The sequence below is a fragment of the Sebastes umbrosus genome, chromosome 22 (genome assembly GCF_015220745.1).
Source record: "Sebastes umbrosus isolate fSebUmb1 chromosome 22, fSebUmb1.pri, whole genome shotgun sequence".
NCBI lineage: Eukaryota > Metazoa > Chordata > Actinopteri > Perciformes > Sebastidae > Sebastes > Sebastes umbrosus.
The window spans coordinates 20823976-20837201 of NC_051290.1; the positions used below are offsets into that span (position 1 = coordinate 20823976).

The window sequence follows — 13226 nt, forward strand, 5'->3', positions numbered from 1 at the left end:
AATAGATATTAGACTGAGAGTCCACAGCAATGCTATTGACTCTGTGAGGCCGTACTAGGACATAGTGGTGCTTTGAGCTAAATGCTAGCATCATGTTTTCCATGTTCACCATCGTAGTCTAAAGAGGACCTATTATACCTCTTCCCCTTTCCTTTAGTGTGTTATATAGTTTTTTGTGCATGTAAAAGGGCTGCAAAGTTACAAAGCCCAAAGTCCAGGCCAAAGGGAGTTACTCTCCCCCACAGAAACACTGCTCCTGACACTGCCTGAAACGCCTCGCTTGAAGTCCCGCCTTTTCTTCCGTGACGTGGTGATGTCACCAAGTAACAAATTTGCATAATACCTGCGTAGCGGCTAGTTTGGCACGCCCTCAAACAAAGCTAGTTAGAGCAGAGCTGGGGCGTCGTCCTCTTTAATGTGTTAGCATGCTAACATTTGCTACTTAGCACAAAGTAAAGCTGCGGCTAATGGGAATGTCTTTAGTTTTGCATGTATTTGGCGATCCCTTAACTTTACGTTTACCGCCATCCTTAGTTGAAAATATGACCGATGTGATTACAGTTCTTCCTTATGGACACATGAACGTCTGAACCAAATGTCATGGCAATCCAGTCTATAGTTATCAACAGATTTAAACCTCTTTAAAGGATCACCAAAGTCAGTAGACATTGTCTAGGAGCCAAGAATGTCTGTACAAAATGTCGTGGTTAACCATTAACCATCCTATGGTTAGTGAGATATTTCGGTCTAGACCAAAGTGGTGGACGGACCAGCCAATCATCATCGGCATCCCCTAAAACAACACCACCAGCGTGGCAAAAATATGACAAGTTAATAAAGAGACGAACCACTCTTCCTTCATAGCATTACAACTAATCTCACTGGTTCCTCTTTCCCTGATTTTCAACAGTGATACTGACTAATCTGCCCAAATAATATACTCATATATGTAGCTATTACTGATGCTAATGTTGAGTTTCTGTCCTGCACACGTTCTTCTGTACTCATCAAGTGATTGACTGACACCTGTCTGTCCTTTAGGAGGTGGAGACTCTGGACATCAACACCATCATGGACACCAGAACAGGGAAATACGCCAAAGTACCAAAGGTTGGTATAATGTGTGTGATCGTGTGTGTGTCTGTGAGAGAAAGAAGCTGTCACCTCCTGCTGTTGAGAACTTTGTCCTCTGAACAGAAATGTGATGCTCAAGTGTGACTGTCACCAAAAGATGCATGTGTGTGTGTGTGTGTGGGTCCACTGTATGTGTGCGTTTCCTCTCTCAGCTGATGGAGCCAAGGTGACAGAGCGCTAATGAGCGTGCTGACAGATGGGCCGTCAGACAGGAAGTGATATAACCAGTGACTGTTGGCGAGGAAGTCATTGTGTAAGAGCGTAGATCTGGCTGACAGATAAAGCCGCATATTAGTGGTTCAGACATATGGATGCGTTGACATAGTACAGGCTTCACTGCTCCATATACGGCAGCATTTTACATTATTAATCTACTTAGAATCTGTAAGCAAAGTAATGAAATAGATGCTTATTCTGCAATAACTGAAATACAACCTGCATGTTCAGCAGTATTTACAGCGTGACATTTAGGGCCGTTGTGTAAAAAGTGAATTTTATTGCTGTTATGTGGTAACGAAATGTGCCTTTAAGACTGCTGAGTAATGCCAAAATGTGGTGTTCAGGAAATGGATGACATAACGGTATACATCATTTCAGAGTGGTTTAAATGCTTAAAGGGCCAGTTCACCCAAATTACAAAAATACCCATCCTCTCAACTATCACAAATAGAGATATTGCGATACTATTTTTTCCTTCTCGATACCGATTCCGATACTTGAACTTGGCCAATACCAAGTCCCGATCCGATACCAGTGCTTTAAAAACATGTCATCTTTTTACTGGAGGGATTTTCCAGTGTAAAATATTGGCAAATTGCTAACATTTTGACAGCTGTGGCTGACGTTAATCTCTCTGCTAGCAACAGAGATCAGAAAGAAGCGAGATGGCATTAGCTACGTACGTTAGCTTCTGTCTCATCTCTGTTGAGAGTTGCACATGCGCAGTCCCGATCAAGCAGGATGTACGGTTCGGGTAGCGTGGTGACACGTGTTGTTGTCACACGAAAATCCATCTTGTCAGGCTTCAAGTTATGCGTTTGTGTCCTGCTCGCCAGAGCACGGACCAATCAGCGTCCTGTGACGAGCTACTGCAGCTGCGGTCGTGGCTTAGGTGTGTGAGACCATAGTGAGAGGCGACTGTTCATTCTAAACAACGATGGCGGCTCCTAAGGAGGTTAGCGTAGATGTTGCAGTATCATCAGTTATAGATCTGGAGAGTATTTCGTCATTGAAAGAAGAGCAAAGTACAGCACTGAAGGCAATGTTTTTGCCTTCAGTTAGTTTCGCTTTTGATTGACGAATTGGTTCATCCCTTCTCTGAACAGTTTCCAAAGACGGCTTCTCAGATGGTTCTGTGTAACAAACCATGTGACAGGGTCAGGTTAGCGTAACTGAGCTGATAAATGATATGATAATGTGATATTGTATTGGTGCATATACGTACTCGCTGATACCATATCCAACATTTTAGACTGTATCGGATGCATTTCCTAATCCGCTTCGGAACAACTTTAATCACGAATATCATCTGTGCAGATGGCTTTGGTTTAGTTGGCCCAGGTTTTGCTCTGATAAATACTCTGATAAACTAACTGTACGCTACCTGCCCAGCAAAAACAGCAGACTGACAACGTTAGCGACTAGCTATTGAACATAGTGGAGCATTGAGCAGCTAAGGAGTGAGCTACTTCCCTCAGTAGTTGATAGAGACCAGACCAGAGCTAACAGGAGAGGTAATATTAGACTTACATTCATCAGGTGGCCAGAAACATAACTCCAATTAAATGCTGATGTAGCTTTGTATGTGCCGGATGTGTAAATAAGCAACAGTTTGTTCACCTTATCAACTTTATAAGATGATCATTTATAGATGTTCTATATTTGGCCAAACAAACCTGTTAATGTCGGTTTAAAAAGGTCAACAATATTATATGCAGAAGCAATGTTCCTGTTGTTGCTCTGGAAAATACACAGAGCACACTCTCGACATTTTTACGAGGACTATTTCTTTGGTAGATAGTGGTTCCAAAGAAACCTGTCAATAGTGAGGTCTGTGTATTATCTTTAGCCACATGGACACTGTTGTGTTGCTTTCCTACTTTGAGTGTACTGATTCTTTAAACTCCCTCTGGCTGCTTAATGGAAATGTACATTTTGTGCTCTGCCTCGGCAGTATTTTTCTTGATAAACAGCCATCCGAGTTAATTAATTTAATTGAAATGAAAGAGGGACACGATAGAGCGGGAGTGATGGAGAGAATGCATAATTGATGTAGAGACGTTGAGCGCTGGAGAGGGTTGGTGGTGGTAGAGAAAGAGTGGTCTAAAAAGGAAGAAAGAGTCGTTTGGTTAATCAGATCAGAGTGCTACACCACATGCATCACATTTACTGTTCCTCGGGAGGCAGAGAGCTGGAACAGGAGCGGGAAAGGATGGAGAGAAGTCCAACCAGTGTTGTGCTCAATATATTGTGTGTGTGTCATGTTCACGTTCAATGTCCTAAAGCAGTGGTTCTCAAACTATGGTACAGGAACCACTGGTGGTACGCGTGCTCTCTCTAGTGGTACGGGGAGGAATCTCTGACTATCGATTCCTCTGTATTGTTGCTTTCTCACCGTTACGCATGCACAATGACGCATACGCACGCTGTATTATGTGTCAGTTTGTTTTGGACCGGAGCTACAGTGAAGAGAAAAAAAAGCGCTCAACAGCATAGCGCTACTAAACCTGGTAGTTTACGCACCCTGTATTTCCCTGATAAAGCGACACTGAACAACAAACCTGTGTTGAAATCAGCAGGAGGAGAGTTAGTAACGTTAGCTGTTAGCAGCCGGTGGGCAGCACAGTCCTGACTGGCTAAATACCGGAGATAGGAACGTTAACGGAGGTGCCATTGAGTTATTATTATGAGGCATTCAAAGTCGGCTCAGGAAAAATGAATATTGGGCGAAGGTAAATTACAATGTTATCATGATGTGTTCAAATGTAATCTCGTAAAATGTCGTTTTTGGCGAGAAACTTGAATAAATCCAGTTGTTTGAAGGAGATGTTTTCAAATCAATATAAAATAGATATGAGAGAGAGAATTGTGACCTGTTTAACTTCCTAACGCTAGCTCTAAGCAGCTTGCCAAGATTTCTTTAATCAAAGCAAATATTTAAATAATCATAATCATTTGAATTGTGTTTTTATGCAAATAACCACTGTAGATGACAATAACAAAGTACAGTACTGTGTACAGTAGGCTACCCTCCTGCAGTGCATGTTTTTATATTTTGGCATGCTGGGGGATTCTCTATTTTGTTAAGTTTTGTTAATGGAAACATTACTACCCAAAAGAGTCAGTCCTGTACGGTTAAAAAACTGCTACATATAATGTAATTTTCTTAACAATATGCTGTTTGGAGTGATTTTCAGTATAATAAATGCTGGAAAAAAAGTGTGCAGTATATTTTCTATAAATGAATGCAGTAATAAAGTAGAGGTTACGTCCAGCAGAATTAGTTTGGCCGCCGGCAACAATCTGGGTTTCTCATGTGGCCTCCCAGGAAAAATAATTGCCCACCCCTGGTCATAATGGTGGTACTAGGAGAGTCAAATATTTTCTGAGGTGGTACGTGGTGTAAAAAGTTTGAGAACCACTGTCTTGAAGAGTGTTGTAAGTACAAAAGTGTTTGTGTGTGTGTGTGTCAGGACGCAAAGCTGCGGGACACGCTGGGCCTCGGTAAGGGCGACAACGTCGAAGGGAAGCTGGTAACCGTCGTCCATGGCAACGACCTGGTCAACACCTCCTTCCTCAACTTCCAGGCTATGCAGGAAGATACAGCCAAGGTAACCATGGAAACCCGGCGCCACCAACATCCCATAACCTACGCACATTACTTCTACTTTCCTGTCATCTCTCCATCCGGTAACGCTTTATCATAACCATCACTTATAAATGGCAAATTGATAATTCAAATTTAGGTAGTAGTTATTTTACTGTTAACAAGCCATTCAATTATAATTAATAATGCTTACTTATTATTAGTAATGCTATAATTTGTTATTATAACAGTTTATTGTTGCACACATTATAAAGTTTTTATATATATATTATAAGTATTTGTAATGATTACAAAATCATTTGTAAACCTTTAAGAAATTGTTTGTAAAACATCTACAAGCATTACATAGATGGATATTTGTAACACTTTGTTAATGATTAATAATTGGTTTGTAAACTGTCTATTAATAATATTTAGATGGCTATTATACAGTTGCAACTGATGATTATAATACCTCGTTAAATGGTTAATGAATACTTTGTAAAACGTCTATAAACATTATTTAGATAGATAGTTACTTTGTCAATGGTTAATAATTGTTTTTTGGTCCATCTGTCTATGTAATATTTCTATATGTTTTACAAACAATTTCTTAAAAGTTTACAAATCATTTGATAATCATTAACAAATACTTAATATAGGATATAAAAAGTTATAATGTGTGCAACAATAAACCGTTAATAAATAGTTTACTAATGTAATCAGAAGGTAATTGTTATCGTCTCCTATCAGCTATGATTCAATATCGAATTTATAAACTAATTATTTCATATTACACAAAGTAATGATAAAGTAACAAATTATAGCATTACTAATAATTAGTAAACATTATTAATTATAATTTCATTGTTTAACAATAAAATAACTATGAACTAAGTTTAATTAACTATTACTTTACCATTTATAAATGATGGTTGTTATAAAGACTCCATCCTTCCTTGTCATCCCTCCTCTACTTGTCTCTTTCCCTCCTCAGGCCATATGCTGATTACTCACTTTACGATGTTGACTTAGAAGCATGTGCTGTTTTTAGGAGTTGTAAAGAGGGATTTTTCCCCCTGTGTGTGTGTGCGTGTTGTATATAGAAACTGTTTCACTTAGTTTTGATAACACACAAACTGGTCAAACAAGCCTGTTTTCTCATGCTGTGTGTATGTGTGTGTGTGTTTCCAGATTTGGACAGATGAGCTCTTCACTTTGGCCACAAACATACTTTCCCAGAATGCAACACGGCACACCTTCCTCCTCAAAGCGTAAGACTCTGTGCATGTCTTATCTTGACATTAGGGGAACTGTAGATCATTGTTGTTTTTAAAGCCTTTCCCTCTTGTCCGTTCCAGGTACACTAAGTTAAAGCTGCAGGTGAATCAGGACGGGAAGATCCCCGTGAAGAAGTGAGAAACACACACGTCAACCACTTTTTTTTTTAAACACCAGCGCCCTCCACTTCTTCTTTCCTTTCCTCTTGTCTGTCTCTCTTCCACTTTCTCCCACCTCTGGTTTATCTCTCCTCCCTGTTGCAGCCAGCATGAATGTAATCCTTTCAGTCTTTGCTGACTGTTTGCTTTTTCTGCTGGACACTTTGAACGATGAATAGTTTGACTCATGATAAAAAAAAAAAAAAAAAACCTTTCGAACAGTGACCGTTATCTCTCTAAACTCTCTGTCTTTTTCTTCCAGTATTCTCAAGATGTTCTCAGATAAAAAGAGAGTGGAGACGGCTCTGGAGCAGTGTGGCCTCGTCAATAACAGGGTAATCATCGAACGCGATCACTGACCACAGGGCTGCACGAGATATGCGTGTGCATTGCTTTGGTTCATACATGAGATTTGAACAGTTGCAGTCGCTCACCCTGGGGTGTTGAATAGCATTCTTTGCATGCCTCTGCAATGTAAGGAACGCAAAAAAAAAGAAAAAGGCTGCAGGCCTGTAGGAGAGTTGGCTTAAAATATGACACTTTAATTAACTGTCAACTAGAGTCACACAGATGTTTTATGTACAGATTAAACGAACAAGATATAACGTGTTAATTGGTGAGCTTTAGAGACGCTGGTAGGTGGATTTTGCTACAGAGAAAGGCTAGCTGTTTCCCCGTTTCCAGTCTTTGTGCTAAGGTAAGCTAAGCGACCATACAGACTTGAGAGTGGTGTCAATCTTCTCATCTAACTTTCAGCAAGAAAGCAAATAAGCCCAAATGATAAATCATTCATTTTAAATCCTTGTGTTGAGGTCGCATAAACACAATATCAAGTATTTTCACCAAGGAGTCAAACGATATTTCCTAATAAATTTGGCTTCCTTGAGAGAGAGAGAGAGAGCAACTGTTAAAATACAAAAAAATCATTCTTCACTGTCAAACCCCAGAGTCCAATATTATCAAAGGCTTTGCTTGTATCTGCAGTGTAAGGTACCGCAGGCTTGTGGTCCCGGAAGGTAAAACAAGGTTTCTTGTGTGTTATTAGTCAGTGCAATCTTTCATATAAACCAGTTTGGAGTCACAAGACATTTCTATTTCGAATAAGGGATCAGATTGTGAAAACTGCACCGTCAGCGTTTCTCTTTGTGTTGCTGTACTCTGGTGCCTCCTGCTGGTTGAACAGGAGAACTGAGACTGAGGAGGATCTGCTCCACGACTGTTTGATAGTTTGGTATAAGTATGTTGGAAGCAGGATTTTAATGCTTTGGGGATCAGTAGTGGAGACGAATGAGTTTTACTGACACTGTGGCATGTGGGATGATCTGTGATCCAACATTTACATGTGTCAAACTTTGCATTTTATCCTCAGTTTGGTCATTTTATTTCCCCCTCTTTCTCTTTCCCTCCGCATCTTTCAACACAATCTACTCTGTTCTCTTTCAGACAGAGGGAATCAAGCCAGATGATTTTACGTGGGACGCCTTCCAGAAGTTTCTCGACAACCTCTGTATCCGGCCCGAGATACAAAGCATCTTTGAGGAAAGGTTTGTAACGCTTTCACAATTGTGATTTGTGATTGAAAATTTAAATTTCCACCCTAAATCCTTTCGTTATGATGCTCTAGTTATATTTTTAGGATTTTTAATAATGCTCACCACCTGTACCTCGTGTGTGACCACGCACACACTCTTTCTCTTTCGCTCCAGTGGCTCCAAGCGCAAGCCATTCATCTCTCTGGACCAGTTGATGGACTTCATTAACCAAAGGCAGCGAGACTCCAGACTGAACGAGGTGCTGTACCCCCCGCTGAAAAGAGAGCAGGTCCGACAGATCATGGAGAAATATGAGACCAACGTCAGCCAGCTGGAGAGAGGTAAGTGACTTTGAGTGTGTGTGTGTGTGTGTGTGTGTGTGTATGTGTGTTTTTTATTTTTCTGTTCACATTCCAGACATTTAGATGCTGCTTAAAACATGTGATCTTCATTTCTGAGATAGTTTATAATAATGCAGTGAATCATCGCAGCGAATATAAATCAGCTTTTGCTTTTAACCCTAAGAGACCCACATTAGACCTGTTTTTGTCTTTTTTAGGGGTTGTACAGGGGTTCTCTAGGGGGAGATAGCAGGTCAACAGTAGATGTCACATAGAAGTGGTGTACATCATCTGAAAGCTGGGAACCTGAAGACTAATTTGTGATGCTGCTCAGCACTGAGTGTCAAGTTGTTCTAGTCATTAATCAGAAATAAACATGAATTAATTAATTAAATCAATTATAAAAGTGTATAAGGGTTTAGAACATTATGATAGAAGTATATGATGTCCATCCCCATGCTCACTTTATGTCTCATAAGTTGTTGCAGCAGTTTTTGGGTTGATACCATTTGTTACACAGATTTGGTGCTAAATTTAACAATTTTTTTACCACTTGAGAATTGATAAAAAATAATCAATAATCCCTCCAAAATGCCACATTAAGACACCAAGACCTTGAGGAACACCATAGAAAAAGCCATGCTGTGATTTGGTATCAAAAACTTTTGACATTTGGAGATTTCTGCAAGAACTGCATTTTCTGCGATTGGATGGCGAGCACTTGTGTTGTGTAAACTGCTCAGAAACCCCCTTATTGTCAATCTAGCTAGGAAAGCCATCCATCCTCTGAATGCTCTAGGTCTGTAGTTTGTGGCTGTAAAGTTTCATGAGGCTGTGATTATCCTAGAGGTCACCACAGGTCATTTTATACAGTGAGGTCAAGTTTTAAAAAAATGGTCTCACCACAATGAAATAGCTCCTATGGGGACTAACATCATCACACATGAATACAGTTGGGCTCATTGGATCCACAAGAGTCTCAGCTTTACACTGATACCCAATATATGTAATTACAAAACTGTTTAGGGACCCCAGTATGCAGAAATATTAAAAACACCATTTTTAGAATAGAATAGAACAACATTATCATAAAGTGGGCATGTCTGTAAAGGGGAGACTCGTGGGTACCCATAAAACCATTTTCAGTCACATATCTTGAGGTCAGAAGTCAAGGGACCCCTTTGAAAATGGCCATGACAGTTTTTCCTCACCAAACGTTACTGTAAAATTCACTGTACGTGCAGCTGTATCCTCTTGTGTTTGGTTTATCAGCTGCAGCAGTACTCCGATAACAGTAGGTTTATAGGTGTGATTGATTTCCTGGTCTTTTATTGCAGCAGGTTGTCCTCTTCTGACCGAGCCCATATCCATTTCCCTTCTGTAAAACATCCAGAATGTGGGAATCATTTGTGAATTTGATGAAATGTCCTCCGCGTGTTTTGCTGTGGATAAACTGTCCAAACCTGGGGGACAAACAGAGCCCTGGCTGCCGTAAGCCGCTCTGCTAGGACACCGTTAAGCCAAAATATGTAAGATGATCCACTGTCCAGCCCACAGTGTTCAGACGGTTGACGTTCAGACAGAGGCCTTTTGCTCTTTTGGTCAGTTAACCACTAGAGCACATGACGTAAAATTAGCATAGTATCTTCCAGTCCTTGCCATGAGCAAAAACAAGTTTGACCTTTTTTTTTTACAGTCGGTAAACAAGTCCCATCCCTCTCTCTCTCTCTCTCTCTCTCTCTCTCTTCTCTCTCTCTCTTCTCTCTCTCTCGCTCTCTCTCTCTCTGTCTCTGTCTCTCTCTCTTTCTCTGTCATGCAGACCAGATCAGTGTGCAGGCTTTCAGTCGATATCTGGGAGGAGAGGAAAACGGCATCGTACCCCCAGAAAGGCTGGACATCATCGACGATATGACCCAACCGCTGTCTCACTACTTTATCAACTCCTCACACAACACATACCTCACAAGTAAAAAGCACTCACCTCAGATCCAACACATGCTGCATTTTAATATCTAGCTTTATAGTTCGTCTTTTTGATCCAAAACCGTCTTTCCCTCCCTTTTCTTTGTCTGTCTGCCCGCAGTGGGTCAGCTGACCGGCCCGTCGTCAGTGGAGATGTACAGGCAGGTGCTGCTGACCGGCTGTCGCTGTATAGAGCTGGACTGCTGGAAGGGCCGGCCGCAGGATGAGGAGCCGTACATCACCCACGGGTTCACCATGACCACTGAGATCCCCTTTAAGGTGCTAGTCACTGCTTTGTGGCATTCAATTACCCTGGGATTATTCCCTTGAAGTGTTTGTCCAGTTTAATCAAGGTGACACCTTGGTTAGGTTGAGTTTGTGTAAGTTATTACTCTCATAGTCACAGAGTTTCCCTCTGTATAAATGACTGGCACTATATAAAAGTGATCCAATAAATCGCCAATTCATGAAAGTTTTTACATCTACACACAAGAAGTACAGTATTTTTATGTTTATAGTCAGAGTTTGTAAATTTACTTACTAGTTTATCGACTTTTATATACATGTCATAAAGCCCTGACAAGCTTGAGACGGCATTTCTCCTCCTTCAACTCTTAAAAATAGAAAAAAATGATCAAGGGAACTTGGTGTGTGGACCTCTTAAAAGGACAGTGTGTAGGATTTGGCGTCATCTAGTGGTGTGGTCGCAGATTGCAGCAAACTGAGTACCCCTCCGCTCACTCCTATCTTTGCAAGACTGCGGTAACGTGATTCGCAGAGTACAAATTCAGAGAACTACGGTGGCCTTCAGGTAACGTAAAAATGCGAAAGGCTCTCTCTAGAGCCAGTGTTTGTCCGTTGGTGGACTCCGTGAAGAGGACCTGGTCCCTTTGTAGATAACATAGCTAACGAAAACAACAATTCTTAGTTTCAGGTGATTATACACTATGGAAAACATAGTTATGATTATTATATTCCAATTCTGCTAATAGATCTCCTGAAATATTACACACTGTTCCTTTAACCTCGGTGCATTTGTGCGGTTTGGTCAGCAAATTCTTTTATTGCAGTGGATTCAGAAATGCTGAATATGGAGGCAGCAACCACAGGCAGTTTGAACAAAGTAAATAATAAGACTCAACAGTCTATTATACACTCACATTCAGTGTCTTTATTATTATTAATTTTATTAAAGAAAGCCAAAACTTGTTGCCAAGATTAACTGAAGCAAAATGTGTTAACCTCCCATCATAAAAAGATCTCTCCTTTGCTTTATAACTGTGAACACGGCAAAGTGTGATTTATGAGGTACCACTTCTATTTTACTCATAAGCACTCATGAAACACCTAACAATCTGAGGAAATGTTTATTTTAACGTAATGTACTTGGAGGTTTTATTCAGTGGAGCTCCTTTTAAAGTTCTTATTCTCTCCCTGACTGCAGGAGGTGATCGAGGCGATAGCAGAGAGTGCTTTCAAGACCTCGCCGTACCCGCTCATCCTGTCCTTTGAAAACCACGTCGATTCGTAAGTCGTCGCCTGAGTGTGTGTGTGTGTGGTTAGTTTGTCTCGACCTCTATGTATTTTGGGTTGCAGTTTAGTCTGTATTTATTACCAAACCAGATGCGAAATCCAAGGCTTTTATTGAAATTGTTACTCTAAAACATGAGCTATTGATGGATTGGTCCTATTGTGGCAGGTTAAAGTAAACCAAGGCTTATTGAAAGAGACTGGGACACGGGTCCTTTTGGTCTTTGAGCTATGGGGTATGACACGTGCAGTGTAACTGGAGCTGCGGTCGTGTGTTGCTTTTGGCTCAATTCCGGCGAGTGCAGACCAGATTTTTACTGCGCATGAGTTGTACCCCGATGATACTGTATGACGCGAGACATCTCCTCTCTCCACCCTCCTTGAAGTAAACCAGGAACTAACCTGTGTCTTGTTCCGTCAGGGCCAAGCAGCAGGCCAAAATGGCCGAGTACTGCAGGACCATCTTTGGAGACGCCCTTCTCATCGATCCACTGGAAAAATATCCGGTAAGACAGAAGGGGTGTGAGAAAATATCAGGAAAAATCGCAAATCACAATTTAGGTTTTGTGATACTGATCGATTTTTAATGAATAGTTTACATGCGATGATTAACTCTGTCAATACTTTATTTCATTTCATATATATTTACTGTATATATATGTATATTTCTCAACACACTGATATCCTTTGAGTCCATAGTCATGGTGTTAATCAACCATCAAACAGCTTGTGATACACGGATCAGCTCATGATCTTGACCATGTTGTACTAAAATAACAACTCGTGATAAACTGCTGTTGACCTCATAAACCCTTCTCTGTTCACAACTTTTAGTGCATGCAACCATTTCTCAACACCCCAGGCAAAACCAATCTTTTCACGCACTGGTCAATTCTGAGATTTTGGGCAATTTTTTTTTTTCATAACATTCATTCATTCATAAGTCTTCTTTCAGACTAGTGGATTGAAAACATCCAAAATACACATAAAGGTGTTTATTGTACTACAGTTTGTCTATTTGCTTCTGTAGATTACTCCTAAATTCACCAAAAGTTAGCATTAGATCATGCCTCATTTGCATATTTAAACATAACATTTCAGAAAAAAAGTGTCTTAATGTCAATTGTCAATCAACTGGGGAAGTTTCATGGTGATATCTATTATTATCTTTTATACCCTATTCACCTGTCGTGTCTTGTAAAATGTATGAAATTTTACAATACATATCTGTAAACATATCAGTTTTCTCAAAATGAGTTTTTTTCTCATGCTCTGAGCCAGAAATCTCCACTTCAGTAACACTTACATCCACCAAACTTTCCAATTTCATTCCTATCTATATTCTGAATATTTTTACAGAGGGGGTTTATTCATATATCATTGATAGCCTGATTTATGGAACATTTTATCCCTAAAAACATGGCAAACATTGTATTTATGGCTGTTGACAGTATTTTCTGATTTATGGAGCAATGAAAAAGTC

At 40.2% G+C, this 13226-nt stretch overlaps 1 protein-coding gene across 1 annotated transcript in view; it reads left to right on the forward strand.

Annotated features, from left to right (window-relative positions):
• The window catches only part of plcb3 (phospholipase C, beta 3 (phosphatidylinositol-specific)), a 61077-nt gene that overhangs the window by 34557 nt on the left and 13294 nt on the right, over window positions 1–13226 (forward strand). The window contains exons 3-13 of the mRNA XM_037757902.1: window positions 1042–1110; window positions 4827–4964; window positions 6134–6213; window positions 6301–6354; window positions 6641–6713; window positions 7822–7922; window positions 8085–8251; window positions 10071–10217; window positions 10335–10492; window positions 11658–11740; window positions 12165–12249. Coding sequence (XP_037613830.1) covers window positions 1042–1110; window positions 4827–4964; window positions 6134–6213; window positions 6301–6354; window positions 6641–6713; window positions 7822–7922; window positions 8085–8251; window positions 10071–10217; window positions 10335–10492; window positions 11658–11740; window positions 12165–12249 — 1155 coding nt within the window. The remainder of the gene's footprint in view (window positions 1–1041; window positions 1111–4826; window positions 4965–6133; window positions 6214–6300; window positions 6355–6640; window positions 6714–7821; window positions 7923–8084; window positions 8252–10070; window positions 10218–10334; window positions 10493–11657; window positions 11741–12164; window positions 12250–13226) is intronic.